Source organism: Rhinoraja longicauda, chromosome 9 (assembly GCF_053455715.1).
Source record: "Rhinoraja longicauda isolate Sanriku21f chromosome 9, sRhiLon1.1, whole genome shotgun sequence".
In the NCBI taxonomy this organism is placed as follows: Eukaryota; Metazoa; Chordata; class Chondrichthyes; order Rajiformes; family Arhynchobatidae; genus Rhinoraja; species Rhinoraja longicauda.
In genome coordinates, this window is record NC_135961.1 from 46,223,843 (window position 1) to 46,244,679 (window position 20,837).

Consider the following 20,837-nt stretch of genomic DNA (forward strand, 5'->3'; position numbering starts at 1 on the left):
TCACTGTTGTTTGTGGAGTCTTACTCTGTCCCTAATTTGTTTCTGTTACCAACATTGTGACAGTTCCAGCGTGAAGTGTTTTCGGACTCAGTTTGTAAAAATGCAATTTCAACTTTTCTTTCCTTTTGCAGATTCTAAACAAGCTGCTTAACATTTCACAATCCAAAACTGGTGTCTTCAATGTACTAATTACTCATTGCTGCCAAACATGGTTGCCTCCTGGTTCTGGTACCAACGATACCCTCCAAAATTCTTTCATGAGCGCTGAACACCACATGGATCTCTTTGTCGAAGCTTGTTTATTTGGGCCTGTTTTTCGGAAGGATCAAAGGTAAAGTGAAGAACTGTTGTAAAGTTTTAAGAAACATATTCTCCAAAGAAATGATGTATCTTATTGTTAAATTCAATTTCAATTGTTTTTACTAGATTTTTAGACCATTGGGATCTCTTCTGGGGCAGAGATAATATGCACAAGTGGGATGGGTTGCATCTAAAATGGAGGGGAACCGATATCTTTGCAAGGTGGTTCGCTCGTGCTATTTACGAAGGTTTAAACTAGAGAGGCAGCGGGGTGGGAACCAGAGTAGTGGGTCAGAAATTGGATGCAGAGATGGGAAGTTACAGGTTAGGACCAGAAAGTCTCAAAGGATGGACAGGCAAGGAGAGGTGAAGGAATATGGTGACGCTGATGGGTTGAAGAGTGTTTATTTCAAAGCAAGGAGTATTGAATAGAAGGCAGATGAACTTAGAGCATGGATTGGTGCTTGGGGTTATGATGTTGCGGAAACATGGTTGCGAGAGGAGCACGATTGGCAGCTCAAAGTTCCAATGTTTTGATGTTTCAGATGTGATCTCAGAGGGAGGCAAAAGAGTGGAGGAAATGTGCTACTAATCAGGGAGACTGTCACTTGGCACTCAGAGAAGACATACTGTAGGGTTTGTCACTGAAGGGATATGGGTAGAGATTAGAAATAAGAAAATTGCAAGCACTCTAATGGGATTGTATTATAGGGCTCCCAAAATCAATCGGGAGATAAAGGAACAGATATATCGATGGATTACGAAAAGATGCCAAAACAACGGTGTTGTCTTAGTGGGTGACTTTAACTTCCTCAATATTGACCGGGACTTGCTCAATGCCAAAGGCTTAGGTGGGGCAAAATTTGTGAGGTGTATCTAAGGGGCATGTAGATAGTCCGACCTGAGAAGAGAACATACTAGACCTTGTGTTGGCAAATGAGCCTGGCCAGGCTGGTGACCTGTGACTGGTGTTACAGTAGAAGTGCATTTTGAGGATAGTGATCGCAACTCCATAAGCTTTAAGATTGTTTTGAATAGGGAGAAGGCTGCCCCTTGCAGGAAGATGCTAAATTGGAACAAGGCAAGCTACAATGTTATTAGGCAGGAGCCTGGGAGGGTATACTGAGAGCAGTTGTTATTGGGCAAGTCCACATCTGACATGTGGGAGTGGTTTAAAGGCCAGTTCCAGTAAGGAGGAGGGATGAGGATGGCAAAGTAAAGGAACCTTAGATGACCAAAGGGGTTGTAAATTTGGTCAAAGTGAAAAAGGAAGTGCATGTAAGGTTTAAGAGGATGGAATCAACCAAAGCATTTGAGGAATATAAAGAAAGGAGGAAATAACTCAAGTGGACGATTAGAAGGGCCAAAAGAAGCCACAACATGGCATTGGTGAGTCAGATTAAGGAAAATCCCAAAACCTTTTATACCTACATTAGAAGCAAGAGGGTAACCAGGGAGAAGGATAAACAAGATAATTTGTGATTTAAGTACTTTGCACCTATTTGTACCAAGGAGATATCCAGTATATATCACAAACAGCAGAGGTCCCAGCAAGATCCCTGTGGAACTCCACTGGTCACAGACCTCCAGCCTGAATATTGTCCTTCCACCACAAGCCCCTGTCTTCCATCAGTAAGCTAGTTCTGAATCTATACGACCGAGTCACTGTGGAGTGGAGACAGGTTGGTAGTAAATTTGCACTTGACACCAAGATTGCTGGGGTCATGGACGATGAAGAAAGCTGTCAAAATATATAGCGGGTAATAGATCAGCTACAGAAATGAGCAGAGAAATAGCTTATGGAGTTTAATGTGAGCCAGAGTGAATTGTTGCACTTTGGTCAAATGTAAGGGGAAAACATACAATTAATGGTATGACTCTTAACAGCATTGATATACAGAGGGATCTCGGGGTCCAAGTCCATAACCCCCTGAAAGTGGTAACACAAGTAGATAGAGTGGTAAAGAAGTCAAGTGGCATACTTGCTTTCATAGGTTGGGGCATTGAGTATAAGAGGAAATCATGACGCAGCCTTATAGGACGTTGGTTTAGGCCGCATTTGTAATATTGCATGCCATTCTGGTCGTCCCATTACAGGAAGGATGCGGAGGTTTTGAAAAGGGTGCAAAGAAGGTCAATCAGTATTAAGCCTAGATTGGGGAGGGGTGGGGGTATTAGCTCCAGGAAGTGGTTCATCAGGCTTGGATTGTTTTGTCTGGAACACCAGAGGTTGCGGAAAGACCTGATTGAAATATAGAAAAATTATGAGAAGCATAGATAGTATAGACAGTCAGAACTTGTTTTCCAAGATGGAACAATCAAATATTTTGCAAGGCATATCTTTAATGCGAGAGGGGCAAAGTTTAAAGGAGATGTGCGGGACATGTTTTTTACAAAAGTTTGTGAGGTGCCTGGAAGGTGCTGCTGGAGATTATGGTTGAGGCAGATACGAAAGTGGCATTTAACAGACTTTTAGATAGGCTGATGGATATGCAGGGAATGGAGAGATATGGATTGTGTAATCCAAGGCCAGGTAAGAGTTGGCCTTGGCATCATGTCCGGCGTAGACATTGTGGACTGAAAGGCCTGTTCTTGTGCTGTACTCTTGTCTGTTCGATGTTCTTAAACATAAACCATAATCACCTGGGGTTTTCAATTGTATAATCAAATACAAATTTTAAAATGTTCTGCTCTTTGGTTTTTATATATAGTAAATGTATTGTTGTTATTCATTGGATTTGAATTGTCATATCTTTTTTTTAAATTTAGGTTAATCCAAGATGTGCACACCTACATAGAGCTGTTGGGAGATGATTGTGCAGCCAACATGGCAACTGAAAAGTAAGCAAATAGTTGTCCACTGAATTTTTAACAGTCCGAGAAGATGAGAAGAACAGCTCATTTGGATACAGGGAATCGTTTGTGAATTTGGAAACAATTTTGGCCCATTCACAAAGCCACAGTGGTACAACAGATAGTGCTGCTGTCTCAGCTCCTGTGCTTCTGGTTCAATTCTGACTTCCATTGCGGTCTGTGTGGTGTTTAGACATTCTCCATTTTACCGTAATCGTGCTTCAGTTTCCTCCCATATCTCAAAGATGTGTTGGTAGGTTAATTGACTACTGTAAATTACACAAGGAAGGCTGCTGGGCATGGCTGAATGGAATTGATGATATTGGTTTCGGAAATAGTGTGGGCTTCATGAGCTTATTTTTATGTCAAAAGGAAGCATGAAATATGGGATTCACTAATAGTTCTTGCAGACAACCAACCTTTTGGTTGTGAATATTGCTGCAGAGAAAGGAAGGAAAAAAGCCATTAATTTGTGAACTTCTTACCCTTTTATTTCATAGAGTCATAGAGTGAAACAGTGTGGAAACAGGCCCTTTGGCCCAACTCGCCCAAACCGCCAACAATGTCCCAGCTATACTAGTCCCACTTGCTTGCACTTGGTCCATATCCCTCCAAACCTGTCCTGTCCATGTACCTGTCTAACTGTTTCTGAAACGATGGGATAGTCCCAGCCTCAACTACATCTTCTAGCAGCTTGTTCCATACACCCACCACCCTTTTTGTGAAAAAGTTACCCCTCGGATTCCTATTAAAGTTTTCAGTTTTCCAAGAGCAATATATTCATGTAACTTTGCAATGCATGTGTTCTGTTTCCATCCACTGCCTTGCCGTATTTGGCATTTAATTTAAATTATTTTCACATACTTGAATTTACTGCTTTAGCTTATGTGACTTGTTTAATGTATATGATTTTCCTGATGTGCTTTGCTTAAATCAGTTTGCATGGTCTGCCTTCAGGCACATCAAACTTGACATCAAGAATATAAGGACATTTGGAAAAGTAAATTAATTTGGCGAACCACTGAGCCAGGCTGGTGGATAAGAAGCATTAAGTATTCAGAGCTGAAGAGTTTTCCTATTGTATCACTTGGAATTTTATTTTCCCAATCGTGTTTAGGCTGAATTTGTGAGACTCCAGTCCTGGCATGCCTTTCTCAGGTAAAAGGGATCATTGAGATGTCACAAAGTACTGGAGTAACTCAGTGGGTCAGGCAGCATCTCTGGAGAACATGGATAGGTGACGTTTCAGATCTGGGCCCTTCTTCAGATTGGAAGAATCTGAAGAAGCGTCCCGACCCAAAATGTCACCTTTCTATGTTCTCCAGACATGGTGCCTGATCTGCTGAATTACTCCAGCACTTTGTGTCTTTTCTTTTCTAAACCAGCATCTGCAGTTCCTTGTTTCTACCATTGAAATGTGTTGCTTTGAGACAATCATGCAGCACTGCGGATGTCTTGTGTGTTTGCTCGATTTGATAGTATGATTAGTGGATAGGTTTGATCGTGTGTTCAGATTGCAATCTTGTATTATTCTACTATTTTGCACTGTTATAATTGAATTTATCACTATGTATTATTCTGTTACTCTGTGCGCTTCAAGTGAATGAGGGATTTCATTGCATCTGGTGTATAAGAACATAACCTAATCTAAATCTGTTAGATATTAAGATAGTTAGCTACAGCTACCTACAATGCTCATGATAATGCTCATCTGGGCTGGTGCCTTCTGCTTAGTCAGTAACATGCGGCTGGATTGGTAGTTAACCTATGCTTGAGTTTTTGTCCATACTTTGTGCCGTCATGGTGCCATCTCTCTGTTACTCTTCCTGCTTTCTTGTCTTCTCCTTTTTGTGTGTACACAGAACAGTGCAGCACAGGAACAGACCCTTTAGCCCACCACGTCTGCATCTACCATGAAGCCAATCTAAACCATCCAATCTGCTTGTAGGTGCTCCGTTTCCCTATTCCCTGCCTATTACTGAATCTATGTAAATATTTCCGAAACATGACTGTCGTATCTGCTTCCACCAGTCCCCTGGAAGTGCATTCCAGGCACCTAGCATTCTGTTTTAGAACACCTACCACTCTGGTTAAAAACCTAGCTCACAGATCATTAAACTTTCCTCCTCTCATCTTAAGCCTGCCTAATATTTGACAATTCTACTTTGGGAAAAAAAGGCCCTGACTATACCCTATCTATGTTACATACTCCTTTCAGGTCACCTTCAGCCTCCGATGCTCCAACCTCTACTTTTAACTAATATATACCAATCCAGGTAACATCCAGGTGAATCATATACTCTGAATGGACCTGCATTAACAGTACACTCTCCTCTTGCATTTGATCTCCCAAAGTACAATAGTTTACACGTGTCCGGATTAAACGCCATCTGCTACTTTCTCTGCCCAAATTTCTGACTGATCTATAGATAACTTCTTACAGATGCTCCTCAGAAATATCCTGTCTTCTTTCTTTTTTTAAGATGCAGGGATGTCGCAAAATGATAACCATTAGATATGCATGCCATCATCTGAATTCGGGAGCTTAGGAGCTGATTTAAAAAAAAAGATGAATTAATGGGAGTCCATTGAAAAGGAAAGGAGTCATACCTTGAGATAATATAACATAATGTCCCATGGATGTAATCAGAAGCAGAAGCAGAGGAAAAGTAACGAATACAAGCTTATCAGAGGAGTGGCAAGGATTAGATCATAACTGTGACAGTTTGGAGAGATACCATTTTGGGGTGGCATTTTAGACAAAAGCTTAAAGGGGGCAATATGGAATATTATATTTGAGTAAAGCAGTATGCAAGGAGGAGTTGTCACGACCAAAAGGAAGACACACAGCCTCTGTTTTAGAGAACCAACTCTTCTAGATTTAGATTGTGAAAAATACTATCTTGTTAGGCTACTTGGAGGATGAGGCCATCTTCATGCATGGACCAACCAGATCAGTAAATTGGGCCACAGTATTTGCAGATGAGATCATTGAATCATTCTACGCAAAAGTGGCAGAGTTTGAAACACAATATTTCTAAATAATATTTTAAAGTGTCAAGGTGGAATTCATATAAATGTCTTCTTTCAATAAGAACATACGGATTTAGGGTATGAGTGAGCCTCCCGATCTCTCAAGCTGCTCTTCAATATAATAAGATCATGCTATTCTTCCGATGAAGCTCATAAAGTACACTGTGCAAGATACATCTTCTAGTTTTAGATTCTCCCACAAGACTCTTCAGGATCTTGTAAGTTTCAATCAAGCCCTCCGATCTTCTAAACTTCAGTAGATTCCAGCCATGCCTATCCAATGTTACATAATAAGTCAACTCGCCCATTCCAGATATAATTCTAAGCTTCTCCCAAAATGTTAACATCCCTCCTTACATAAGAAAACCTATACAGTGAGACCTCATATCTTGATGAGGTGAGACCTCATATCTTGACGAAGCCTCCACAACACCCAACAGCACAGTTTCCTTGCTTTGGAAGTTTGGTCAAATTGTAAAATTACACACTTCAGATGTTGTGTTTGAACCAGACTGTTTGCACATTTCTGATGTTCTCTGCAAATGGTGACATGCTTACTCATTTGTTCACCTGCCTTAAACCAAGAGTTTACACTAACAATCTCTTCGTTATTCTGACTGTTAGAAAATGGAAGAGTTTGAAACTAAAGATCATCTTAATTCTTAATGGAATATCACTCTTGTTTAACATTAGTCATAGAGTCATACAGCCCAGAAACAGACCTTCGGCAACTCATCCATGCTGACCAAGATGACCCATCTGAGCTAGTCCCATTTGCCTGCATTTGGTCAATCTCGCTGTAAACCTTTCCTATCCATGTACCTGTCCAAATGTTTTATACATGTTGTTATTGTACCTGGCTCTACTACTTCCTCTGGCAGCTTGTTCCATATATCAACCACCATCTGTGTGAAAACATTGTCCCTCAGGTTCCTATTAAAGCTGCAAACCCATGCCCTCTTAGTTCTTAATTCCACGGCCCTGGGAAAAAGAGTCACCCCATCTATTTCTCTCAATTAATTTATACACCCCTGTAGGTTCACCCCTAGCCTGCCCAATTTCGCTTCATAGTCAGGCCCTCGAGTTCTGGTAACATCATCACAAATCTTCTCCACACTCTTTCCAGCTTAATGGCATCTTTCCCTTAGCAGGGTGCACAAAACTGAACACAGTACTCCTAATGCAGCCGCACTAATGTTTTGTACAACTGTAATACAATGTCCCTACTTCTATATGCAATACCCTGACTAATGAAGGCCAATCTACCAAAGCCTTCTTTACCACCCTATCGATACCTGACGTCACTTTCAGGTACCTACGCATTGGTACTACTAGATTTCTCTGCTCTACAACATTCCCTGGGGCCCTACCATTCGCTATGAAGATCCTGCCCTGGATTAACTTCCCAAATGCATTACCTCACACATCTGAATAAGCTCCTTTTTCCATTATCCAAATTAAATTCTATTCGTCATTCCTCAGCAAACTTGCCCAACTAAGATCATAAGGAATAGGAGTAGAATTAGGTCATTCAGCCCATCAAGCCTACTCCGCCATTCAATCATGGCTGATCTATCTCTCCCTCCTAATCCCGTTCCCCTGTCTTCTCCCCATAACCTCTGACACCAATACTAATCAAGAACCTACCTATCTCTGCCTTAAAAACTTACTCCACTTACTTGGCCTCCACAGTCTCTTGTGGCAAAGAATTCCACAGATTCACCACCCTCTGACAAAATACATTTCTCCTCAAATCCTTCCTAAAAGACTATCCTTAATTCTGAGGCCATGACCTCTGGTCCTAGACTCTCCCACTAGTGGAAACATCCTCTCCACATCCACTCAATCCAAGCCTTTCACTATTCTGTATGTTTAAATGAGGTCCCCCCTCATTCTTCTAAACTCCAGGTCCAGTGCCGACAAATGCTCATCATAGGTTAACCTACTCATTCTTGGGATCATTCTTGTAAACCTCTCCAGAGCCAGCACATCCTTCCTCAGATATGGTGCCCAAAATTGCTCACAATATTCCAAATGCAGCCTTACCAGCGCCTTATAGAGCCTCAACATTACATCCCTGTTTTTGTATACCCCTATTGAAACAAGCCCCTTTGAATGTGTCATAACGCGTCATAGCCGTGACTGGACATCTAATTGACTGTAATTTGCACTTATAGACTTCCAGACTTTTTGATTGACAAATTGTTAAAAGCAGAAAGTAGGGTGGTACGATGACACAATGGTAGAGTTATTGCCTTACAGCGTCAGAGACCCAGATTCGATCCTGACTGTATGGAGTTTGTATGGTCTCCCTGTGACTGTGTGGGTTTTCTCCAGGAGTTCTGTTTTTTTCCCACACTCCAAAGACGTGCAGGTGTATAGGTTAATTGGCTTCAGTAAACTGTCCCTAGTGTGCAGGATAGTGTTAGTGTATGGGGTGATCGCTGGTCAGCATGGACTCAGTGGTCCGATAGGCTTGTTTCCACACTGTATCTTTAAAGTCTAAAGTAAAGTCTAGAGATAATGAACTGCAGAAGCTGGTTAATACACAAAAGGGCACAAAGTGCTGGAATATCTCAGTAGGTTAGGCAGCATCTCAAGAGAACAGGGACAGGTGACGAATCGGTCGAGACCCTTCTTCAGACTTCACTTCTTGACGTCATCACCTATCCCTGCTCTCTAGAGATGCTGCCTGACCTGCTGAACTACTCCAGCACTCTATGCCCCTCAGTGTATTAACCAGCACTTTGTATCAAATTGGTGAAAGTGTTTGCTGATACACCTATTCCTTACTATTCATGATTGATCAAGATCTTGCTCTAATTCTTCATAACCATCTTCACTGTCAACAAAAACACCTATTTTAGGTTCACCTGCAAACTTGCTAATCATGCCCAGCACATTCTCATCCAAATCGTTGATATTGGTGACAAACAGCACTGATCCCTGAGGCATACTACTAGTTACATGCCTCCAGTCCAAAAATCAATATTCCACCATCACTTTGCTTCCTACCATTAAGCAAATACTTATCCAGTTATCTAGTACTTTCAGGGTCTCATGCTATCTAACCATCGACAGCAGCCTACCATGTGGAACCATATCAAAGGCCTTGCCCTCATCAATCTTCAGGGTTATTTTTTCAAAATACTCAATCAAATTTGTGAGATTCTTCCATGCACAAAACCATGCTGACTATCCTTAATTATACCCTGCCTTTCCAAAAATATTTCCATCTTATCCTTCAGAATCCTTTCCAGTAGCCTTCCTACCACTGTACAATTCCCAGGTTTTCCTTTGCATTCCTTCTTAAATAGAGGCACAATATTGCCCACTCTCCAATCTACTGGCATCTGACGTGTCTAACAATGATCATATATCTTTGCCAGGACTCCGGAAATTTCTTCTTTAGATTCTCACAGTGCCCTTGGGCATACCTGATTAGTTCCAAGAGATTTATCTACCTTCGTTCTTTTTCAGGTATACAGCACACACTTTACTGTGATATGGACTACCCTCAAGATATCACCATTAACTTTCCCAAGTTTTCTCTTCTTCATGTCTTTCTCCGTGGTTAAAAAAACAGGGGAGAAATATTTATTGAGAGCCTCGCCTATCTTCTCCAGCTCCACACATGTAATATTGGAGATTGCATAGAATATTTGTGTCAATTTTCTACCAGCCAAGTTGGAATGCTAAGAGCAGGCACCTAAGGGTTGGTCACTCATATGGGTACACAAATTACATATTGGTGCTTGGCCCATGAAAACAAAACAAAATATAACTGCTTTCAGATAAATAGGTTTTATGATTTTCTTATCATGATTATTGATTATTTAAAAAGTAATAATTTTATAAACTATTATCAAGAACAGAAAAAGGAGAGTTGTTGGAGGAACTCAGCAGGTTGAGCAGCATCTGTGGAGGGATCTTTGCGATCTTTCATCTGATCCAGATAAAGGGTCGCTATCCCAAATGTTGACTGCCCATTTCCCTCCAGAGATGCTATCCGACCTGCTGAGTTCCTCCAGCAGCACCTCTTTCTTTGCTCCTGATCCCAGTATCTGCAGTGTCCTGTTCAACCATTAGCAAGATTTTATAAATCATCTTAAAAAAGTTTTTTTCCCCCAATTCACTACCTTGCAGTGAAAACCGCGATGATCAATCTGTGCGGATTTGGGCCATTAACTTCCTCTGTCAATTGAATGGATCAAATTTGTTGCACAAGAAATTCATGGAGAATCTGGTCAAAAAACTTCTTGAGAAAGTAAGTTTTTTTACCTTGCACAATTCTGCTGTACATTGTATTGACATGACATTTTTACCAGTAATAATGATTCTTTACAAAGCACTGTACTAGGGATCTCAGTAGGAAGTAGAGTGGTTTAACAGCATAGCAGAACTCTTCCAGAACAGAGGAGATGATGAGAATATCTGATCTCTTTACAGAATATGTTATTGTTGGAACATTTTTCTTTAACTTCCATGATTTTATATTAAGAGCTTGTCTTCAAAGAATTAAACAGTCAGAGGTGAATTATAAAGCATTCTTGACATATAGCACATATTTGAAACAAATGGAGAACCTGGCTTGGAGGGGAAAATAAGGCTATAACGGGGTTCTAATTACGTCTTAAATTCTCAGACCATCAGTGCAATTGGAGAATGGGAGAGATTAACAATATCCATTTGAATTTTGATTATAGATTCATAGATTCATGGAAACGGGCCCTTTGGCCAAACGTAAGTTAATGAAGTATTAACAGAAACATAGAAAAATAGGTGCAGGAGTAGGCCATTTGGCCCTTTGAGCCAGCACCACCATTCAATATGATTATGGCTGATCATCCAAAATCAGTACCCTGTTCCTGCTTTTTCCCCATTTCCCTTGATTCCATTAGCCCTCAGAGCTAAATCTTGAAAACATCCAGAGAATTGACCTCCACTGCCTTCTGTGGCAGAGAATTCCACAGGTTCACAACTCTAGGTGAAAACGTTTTTCCTCATCTCAGTCCTAAATGGCCTACCGCTTATTCTTAAACTTGACCCCTGGTTCTGGACTTCCCCCAACATGGGGAACATTTTTCCTGCATCTAACCTGTCCAATCTCTTAAGAATTTTATATGTTTCTATAAGATCCCCTGTCATCCTTCTAAGTTCCATTGAATACAAGCCCAGTCGACCCATTCTTTCAACATATGTCAGTCCCGCTATCCCGGGAATTAACCTGGTGAACCTACGCTGCACTCTCTCAACAGCAAGAATGTCCTTCCTCAAATTAGGAGACCAAAACTGCACATAATACTCCAGGTGTGGTCTCACCAGGGTCCAATGAAGGCCAGCATGCCATTAGCTTTCTTCACTGCCTGCCCTTACCTGCATGCTTAATTTCAGTTAGCATGACTTTTGTGGATAGTCGTATTACAGTTGAGGAAGGTACTGGACATATAAAGGTAGCTAAATATCCTGGACCTGACCAGATATATCAAAGGACACTGGGAATCTGGCGAAGAAATGGCAGGAGCCTTGACTGAGAGATATGAATCATCATTGAACACTGGTAAGATGCCAGAAGAATGGAGGGTGGTTAATGCCTCTATTTAAGAAGGGTTACAATGAAAAACTTTGGAACTATAGACCAGTAAGCTTAATATTTGCAGTAGGAAAGTTACTGGAGAGGATTATAAGGGGTAAGATCTACATGCTTATTTGGATACACAGGGGTTTATTAGGGATATCAAGCATGATATTGTGGGTGGGAGATCATATATGATTGAGTTTTTAAAAAAAGTAACCAGAAAGGTTAACGCGGGTAGTCCATATGGACTTCAGCAAGGCCTTTGATAAGGTTCTGCATAGTAGGCTGTTCTGGAAGGTTAAATCGCATGGGATCCAGGGAGAGCTAGCTGACTGGGTGCAGAATTGGCTTCATGGTAGCAAGAGAGGGTGGTGGTGGAAGAATGTTCTTCGGACTGGAGGCCTGTCACCAATGATGTGGCTCAGATATCGGTGCTGGGCCCATTGCTGTTTGTCATCTGTATCAAAGCTTTGGATGAGAATGTACAAGGCATGATAAATAAGTTTTACAGATGACACTAAAATATGAGGTATCGTAGACATGAAGATGGTTATCAAGATCTTAATCAGCTGGGCAAGTGGACCGAGGAAAGGCATATGGAGTTTAATTAAGATGAGTGTGAGGTGTTGCACTTTTGGAAGTCAAACCATGGCAGGACTTGCACGGTGAACATTAGGGCCCTAGTGAATGTGGTGGAGCAGAGGGATCTAGAAGTAGAAGTAGTGTAGGAAAATAACTGCAGATGCTGGTACAAATCGAAGGTATCCTTCTCTCCTGAGATGTTGCCTGACCTGCTGAGTTACTCCAGTATTTTGTGATACCTAGAAGTATAAGTACATTGTTCCCTAAAAGAGGATCACCCTGCTAAAGAAAAAATGCCATTAAACTGGAAAGGGTGTAGAGAAGATTTACGAGGATGTTGTTTGGACCCAAGAACCTGAACTATAGGGAGAATTTTTCTTGGAGCGCAGGAAGCTGAGGGGTGATCTAATGCAGATGTGGAAAATCATGAGAGGAATGCATAGAGTGAATGATTTCCCAATCAAGATCTAGAGGGCATAGGTTTAAGGTGAGAGGGGAAATACTGAATAGAAACCTGAGGGGCAACTTTTTCATGCAGTGGGTAAATGGAACGAGCTATCAGAGGAACTAGTTAAGGCAGATACAATAACAATATTTAAAAGGCATTTGGACAAGTACATGGATAGGAAAGATTTTGTGAGATTTGGGCGAAACAAGGGTATATCATATCATATATATATACAGCCGGAAACAGGCCTTTTCGGCCCTCCAAGTCCGTGCCGCCCAGCGATCCCCGTACATTAACACTATCCTACACCCACTCGGGACAATTTTTACATTTACCCAGCCAATTAACCTACATACCTGTACGTCTTTGGAGTGTGGGAGGAAACCGAAGATCTCGGAGAAAACCCACGCAGGTCACGGGGAGAACGTACAAACTCCTTACAGTGCAGCACCCGTAGTCAGGATCGAACCTGAGTCTCCGGCGCTGCATTCGCTGTAAAGCAGCAACTCTACCGCTGCGCCACCGTGCCGCCCATTAGCCGCCCATTATTTGGAGCATCTTGGTCAACATGGATGAGTTGGGCCAAAGGGCCTGTTTCTGTGTGGTATGATTCTAATTCATCCATGCTGACAAGATGGCTAACTAAACTAATCCCATTTGCATATATTTGGCCCATATCCCTTCAAAAATCTCTTCTATCCGTGTACTTATCCAATTTAAAAAAAACTATTTCAATTGTAAGTCAGTGGAATCTTGGAGTCAGAGAGTCCTGGCAACATGTTTGTAAATCAGTAGATTAATTACGAGTCCTTTAAGATATTTATCCATATTCTGAAGTCTAACACCTCTGGCAAGAAGTGAAAAAGCTACATGCTTAATAACATTAATATTGGGTGAGTTTTGCAGGTGATTGTCAGTACGTCATGAGCATACATGTAGTCTATTTCACAAGCAAATGGGAGTCTGCCATTTAGTAAATGCGTTGTCAAGGATTCCCATCTGAAACATGCAAAAATCCCAATGCATATGCACATACAGGGTCCTTGAGGAAAAGTTTGTACTTGAAACAGCATGTTTGTGTGACTGCTGTGTGTGATATTGGCTCTGCATCGTAGGATGAAGATTAGATTGGATAGGTGGATGGATAAAAACAGAATAAAGGGTTTAATCAGGGTGTAGGATCACTGAATTCTCAATGATTTGCAGTAGTAGTGCTTAAAATGCTTTATTTCGGCACAATGGCATCAGAGCAAAGACTTGAAATATCTGCAGACCTTAACATGTTAAGTTTTAGGGAGCAGAGAATTGGGGAACAACTCCAGTAAGTCAAGTTTCTTCAGAATTGAAAGGTGACCTTTCACAAAGTGCCGACAAAGAACAATGTTACAGATCACGTCATCAGCAAGTAACTTAATCTTTCATATTGTTGTCCACTCACTCAGCACATTCACAGTGCCCTCCATAATGTGTGTGACAAAGACCCACATTTATTTATTTGCCTCTGTACTCCATAATTTGAGATTTGTAATAGAAAAAAATCACATGTTGTTAAAGGGCACATTGTCAGATATTAATAAAGGCCATTTTTATACATTTTATACATCACCATGTAGAAATTACAGCAGTGTTTATACATAGGTCCCCCCCCCCCCCCCCATTTCAGGGCACGATAACGTTTGGGACAGCAATGTCATGTAAATAAAAGTAGTCATGTTTAGTATTTTGGTGCATATCCTTTGCACGCAATGACTGCTTGAAGTCTGCGATTCATGGACATTCACCAATTGCTGGGTGTCTTCTCTGGTGATGCTCTGCCAGGCCTGTATTGCAGCCATCTTTAGCTTATGCTTGTTTTGGGGGTTAGTCCCCTTCAGTTTTCTCTTCAGCACATAAAAGGCTTGCTCAATTGGGTTCAGATTGGGTGATTGACATGGCCACTCAAGAATTGACCATTTTTTAGCTTTGAAAAACTCCTTTGTTGCTTTAGCAGTATGTTTGGGATCATTGTCTTGCTGTAGAATGAACCGCCGGCCAATGAGTTTTGAGGCATTTGTTTGAACTTGAGCAGATAGGATGTGTCTATACACTTCAGAATTCATTATGCTACTACCATCAGCAGTTGTATCATCAATGAAGATAAGTGAGCCAGTACCTTCAGCAGCCATACATGCCCAGGCCACAACACCCCCACCACCGTGTTTCACAGATGAGGTGGTATGCTTTGGATCTTGGGCATTCCTTCTCTCCTCCATACTTTGCTCTTGCCATCATTCTGATATAAATTAATCTTCGTCTCACCTGTCCACAAGACCTTTTTCATAAATGCATAAATGAATAGCATTTATGTCACAGCAGCCATAGCCAGACATAAAAATAGCTTTTTCCCACGGGTGGTAATTCTACTCATTTACCAACGTCTGTGGTTTATTTTTTGCTCTGGTTTATTTTCACCCACATGTTTAGACCGTAATGTTGTATTCTTATTGTTTTGATGTGTTTATGCTTTATTCTTAATTGTTAACTGTATGTTTGTGTTGTCATTTGTGAGCGGAGCACCAAGGCACATTCCTTGTATATGCACATACTTGGCCAATAAGCTTATTCATTCGTTCATAAAAATACCCTTTAATAAAATCTGACAATGTGCACTTTAACCACATGTGATTTTTTCTATTACAAATCTCAAATTGTGGAGTATAGCGGCAAATAAATAAATGATGGGACTTTGTCCCAAACATTATGGAGGGCACTGTAGAATTGTAATTGTATGTCTTTTCTGTTCATAAAATCATTCACACTGTAAATGGGTACAAAATGGTTTCCATTATCTTTTTGGATTTGTTGTGCAAATACCAAGAATGTTTAATTTCCAGAAATTGCCGAATTATATGATTTGACCTATTCACAGGAAGATGAAATGAAGAATAGCAAAGGCCATTATCATATAAACTCCATGGTGCATCGACTAAAGAACAGAATTTGGCAAACACTGCTCGTGCTCCTCCCCCAGATGGACCAGGTAAGGTACTATCAGACAAGGGGCGGTATTTTATGTGCACCATGAGACTAAAAGTATTTAAGCATGAAGTAGTTTGAATCTTTTCCAATTTTAGTATCTGAATATGACCCTTTTTATTTTTCCCATAGCTATTCCCATTTTGAAGACACACCACTTTTTAAATAATTGATTTCTTATCCTCTAGTGATTTTAATTGATACAGAAAATAGCATTGATAATTGCTCATTAAAAGCACGAATAGAATTCTGATGCAAAGCAAATTAGATTCAGTTAGGTCAGTGGTGAATAAAGCCAATTTCCACAATGTCTTTTATTTTAGTCATGCCTAAACAAGTTTTCTTTCATATTGCAATTGAGATTCTGTTGATCAAATTCCCATGTGCTTGAGTTAACACTACATCAATATTATCTCGTAGGTATTTCTGATCGGCATTATTGAAACTGTCTTCAGATCTGGCTTGAGTGATAACCAGGCATCTGTGAAATACTTAATCGAATGGTTCATCATCTTGGTATTACAGAAATGTCCAGAATTTATTGATTCTTTCTGGAAATGCTTCAGTTATGTAAGTAAAGCAGTATTGATTAGATCTAATAATTCCTATTTATTTCCTCACATCACTCTTGTAATCTATTTACTAACACATGACAAACACTCAGGTGCATTCTGAAAGACATCAATTTTACTCAAAATCTCACTGATGCAGGAATTTATAGTCCATGCTTCTGAATTTACTTTCCTGAACTGTTTCATTTTGCTGTAAATGTTCCAATATTGGAAGTATTGAACTTGATTTAAAAAAAAGTTCAGTCACACCCATTAGTACAAATTCCTTCCAGTTACATATCTGTAAAGGAAAATAATTGTCGGAAATAGGCTACTATATGATTCTTCAAACACTTAATCTTTTAAGAGCTAATAATGAGTAAGTTAATTTATTTTCTAATGTTTTCATAACTTTCCAAGGACGCAATATTTGCCACTTGTTGCCATGAGTAACAGTGATGATAAGTTTAGTAACATCATCTAAACATCATCTAAGTAACATCATCTAAACTAAACACTAATACCTCCAGGTTCCTGCCATTACTCTGCTTGGCGACCTCCCAAGCTGAAGACCCTGAGGTCTGTAGGCCAGGGCATCCAGTGGCATTTGACCAACACCATTTGCAGGGTCTGACCTATACGCACACAATTGTGACTGGTAAATGTATCACCAGTGCTTTGTTGTCACTGGATCTACAGTCCCACGCCAACAGCTCTATGGGAACAACTTCATCCGATGAACGTTAGGCTTTAGAGATATAGCACAGAAACAAGCCCTTCAGCCTACTGAGTCCACACCACCCAGTGTCACCCCGTACACTAACACGATCATCCTATGCACTAGGGACAATTTACAATTTACAGAAGCCAAATAACCTACAAACTTGTGCATCTTTGGAGCAGGGGAGGAAACCGGAGCACCAGGAGAAAGCCCACTCGGTCACAGGGAGAACGTACAGACTCCGTACGGACAGCACCCTGGGTCAGGATCGAACCCGGGTTTCTGGTGCTGTAAGGCAGCAATTCTGCCACTGTGCCGCCTATGACTGCAACATTTCAAGAGGACGGATCTTCTTGGTGGCAAAAAAATGCTAATGTCACCAGAGCCTTTGATTCCCAAGGTAGAGCAGGAATAGAGCACCAATGAGAATATAAAGACACCCAGAAACTAGTAATATGATTGAGCAGAAGCAACATTGATATTATGAAAGGAAAATCCATGTTTGATGAATCCATTGGAGATCTCTGAAGATATGTCCAACGGAATAGATGAAGGAAACTAGTTAACGTGGTGCATCTGGATTATCAAAAGGCTTTTTATAAGGTTTCACAGAAGGTTGCTGAACTAAGATAGCAAAAATAGGGTGATATAGTAGTGGGGTTGAGAGTTGATTAATGTGTAGAAAGTAACAAGCAGGATTAAGCAATAACTTTTTCAGTTGGCAGAATATGATTAGTGGCATCCAAAATCAACTGTTTGGAACTTCATTAAGAAAAAAGAGAGCACTGGTGAGCTTACGAATCGCAAAGGGACTGACAGGCCAAGGAAGACCTCCACAGCGGATGACAGAAGAATTCTTTATAATAAAGAAAAATCCCCAAACACCTGTCCGGTAGATCAGAAACACTCTTCAGGCGTCAGGTGTGGATTTGTCTGAGTGAGTGGACAACAATATGAAAGATGAAGTTACTTGCTGATGACGTGATCTGTAACATTGTTCACACTGATTGTTTTATTATTATCACTCGTGTTGAAGTATAGTTGTAGTCGATAGGAGGGTGGCTGGTTTGCGTGATGGCCTGGACTACATTCACATCTCTGCAATTTCTTGTAGTCTTGGGCAACGCCAGAGCAGTTGGCATACCAAGCTGTGGTGAATCTTGATAACATATTTTTTATCGTGCATCTGTAGAAATTGGTAAGACACATTGGAGACATGCTGAATTTCCTGAGTCTTCTGAGAAAGTAAAAACATTGGTATGATTTCTTGTGCATAGTGTCCACGTAGATGGACTAGGATTATTTGTTGGTGATGTTCATACCATGAAACATGAAGGTCTCGACCATCTCCACTCCAGCATCTCCACTCATTGATGCTGACTCCATCATGTACTCCACCCTGCATCATAAAGACAATAACTAACTCCTTCATCTTGCTGACTTTGAGGAAGAAGTTGTTGTCTTGACCAGGGCCATCTTTATAGCATTATGGGCCCCGGGCAAAGCAGTGTACTGGGGCCCCTCCTCCTCCCACCCTCCCCGTCGCCCCCACCGTTACTCTCCCCCACCCCCCTTTCCCTACCAGCCCCCCCCCCCTGTCGTGCCGGCGAAAAGCACTTACTGAAAAGCACTTAGCGATGGACTTAGGGTGCTACATTGTTGCGAAAATCACTTACAGATCGCTGTGAGAAGCACTTAGGGATGGAAAATGTTGCCAAAAAAACACTTAGGGACCGAAAATGTTGCGAAAAAAGCACTTATTGAACCTACATTTTTAAAGTAGTATTTATTTATTGCAAGTCACTTAACATACACAGATCAGCATGGGGCCCCTATGCTCGTGGGGCCCCGGGCAAGTGCCCATCAGGCCCATGCGTTAAGACGGCCCTGGTCTTGACTGTATGTTATTAAGCTCTGTATTCTGTCTCATCATTGTTCGAGATCCAGCTCATTACGGTGGTGTCATCCACAAACTGGCTGAGAGCGCAGCCTTGTGGCGGTGACAAAGGCATAGGTATGTGTCTTTGTGGCACTAGCAGAATATAGTGCGTGAGGAGAAGTGAAGAATTTTGATGTTTGAAATCATGTGGATTGGAAAACATGCTACTTAGGTCTCTAATTTCTTTCCTGTACACTGGCTCATCATTGTTTGAGATCCGTCTCAATAATATGTGTCATCTGGGGTTGACTAGCCCAGTTAGTGAACACTCACTTTTAGTCTGGAATACTTGCCAGGGGTCTAATGATATAGGAAGGAACTGCAGATGCTGGTTGAAACTGAAAATATCTGTGTTGGGATCCCCCCTCCCCGCGCCCCTTCCCTCCCCTCCTCCCTCCACACCTCCCTCCTCCCTCCCTCCCCCCTCCCTCCCCGCCTCCCGGTTACAATGGAAACCCTACGAGGACGGGCCCAACGGGGAAAGAGGGGTACTGGGAAAACGGGTGGTCCCCCTCCCTCCCCCCTTCCCCCCTCCCTCCCCCTCCCCATAACCCCTCCCTCCAAAATATCCAAGGATCTGTGTTGGGTCCACTGTTGTTTGTCATTTACATTAATGATCTGGATGATGGTGTGGCAAATTGGATTAGTAAATATGCAGATGATACTAAGATAGGTGGAGTAGTTGATAGTGAGGTAGATTTTCAAAGTCTACAGAGAGACTTGGGCCTTTTGGAAGGGTGGGCTGAAAGATGGCAGATGGAGTTTAATGCTGATAAGTGTGAGGTGCTGCATTTTGGTAGGACAAATCAAAATAGGACGTACAGGGTAAATGGTAGGGAATTGAGGAATGCAGTGGAACAGAGGGATCTGGGAATAACTGTGCATTGTTCCCTGAAGGTGGAATCTCATGTGGATAGGGTGGTGAAGAAGGCGTTTGGTATGCTTGCCTTTATAAATCAGAGCATCGAGTATAGAAGTTGGGATGTAATGTTGAAATTGTACAGGGCATTGGTGAGGCCAAATCTGCAGTATGGTGTGCAGTTCTGGTCGCCAAATTATAGGAAGGATGTCGACAAAATGGAGAGGGTACAGAGGAGATTTACTAGAATGTTGCCTGGGTTTCAGCACTTAGGCTACAGAGAGAGGTTGAACAGGTTGGGTCTTTATTCTTTGGAGCGTAGAAGGTTGAGGGGGGACTTGATAGAGGTTTTTAAAATTTTGAGAGGGACGGACAGAGTTGACGTGGGTAGGCTTTTCCCTTTGAGAGTGGGGAAGATTCCAACAAGGGGACATAGCTTCAGAATTGAGGGACAAAGGTTTAGGGGTAACATGAGGGGGAACTTCTTTACTCAGAGGGTTGTGGCTGTATGGAATGGGCTTCCGGTGGAAGTGGTGGAGGCTGGCTCGATTTTATTATTTAAGAGTAAATTGGATAGGTATATGGATAGGAGGGGATTGGAGGGTTATGGTCTGAGTGCAGGTAGATGAGACTAGGTCAGGGAGAATGGTCGGCGTGGACTGGTAGGGCCGGACAGGCCTGTTTCCATGCTGTAGTTGTTATATGTTATATGTTATAAAATGCTGGAGTAACTCAGCGGGGCAGGCAGCATCTATGGAGAGAAGGAATGGATGACATTTTAGGGTGAGACCCTTTCTTCAGATGGACTAATAGAATTGGCGTTGATGGCAGAGGACAGTGAAAGAGCAGGTTTACTGTTGACGGCATCCTCTCAAATTAAAAGTGCTTTTTTAAAAGAGAATCCATTTGGTGCGGTACTATTAACAATTCATTATCTGACTGCTGCCTTAATTCTCCA

The 20,837-nt window shown here is 41.5% G+C and overlaps 1 protein-coding gene across 3 annotated transcripts in view; it reads left to right on the forward strand.

The window, feature by feature from the left end:
- The window catches only part of tarbp1 (TAR (HIV-1) RNA binding protein 1), a 159,331-nt gene that overhangs the window by 64,211 nt on the left and 74,283 nt on the right, over positions 1 to 20,837 (forward strand). For all 3 annotated transcript variants that reach the window (XR_013547647.1, XR_013547648.1, XM_078405386.1), the window contains exons 18-22: positions 132 to 331; positions 3,070 to 3,141; positions 10,333 to 10,453; positions 15,703 to 15,813; positions 16,230 to 16,379. Coding sequence is in view for 1 of the 3 variants with exons in the window: in XM_078405386.1 (XP_078261512.1) it covers positions 132 to 331; positions 3,070 to 3,141; positions 10,333 to 10,453; positions 15,703 to 15,813; positions 16,230 to 16,379 (654 nt within the window). In the remaining 2 variants the exon portion in view is untranslated. The remainder of the gene's footprint in view (positions 1 to 131; positions 332 to 3,069; positions 3,142 to 10,332; positions 10,454 to 15,702; positions 15,814 to 16,229; positions 16,380 to 20,837) is intronic.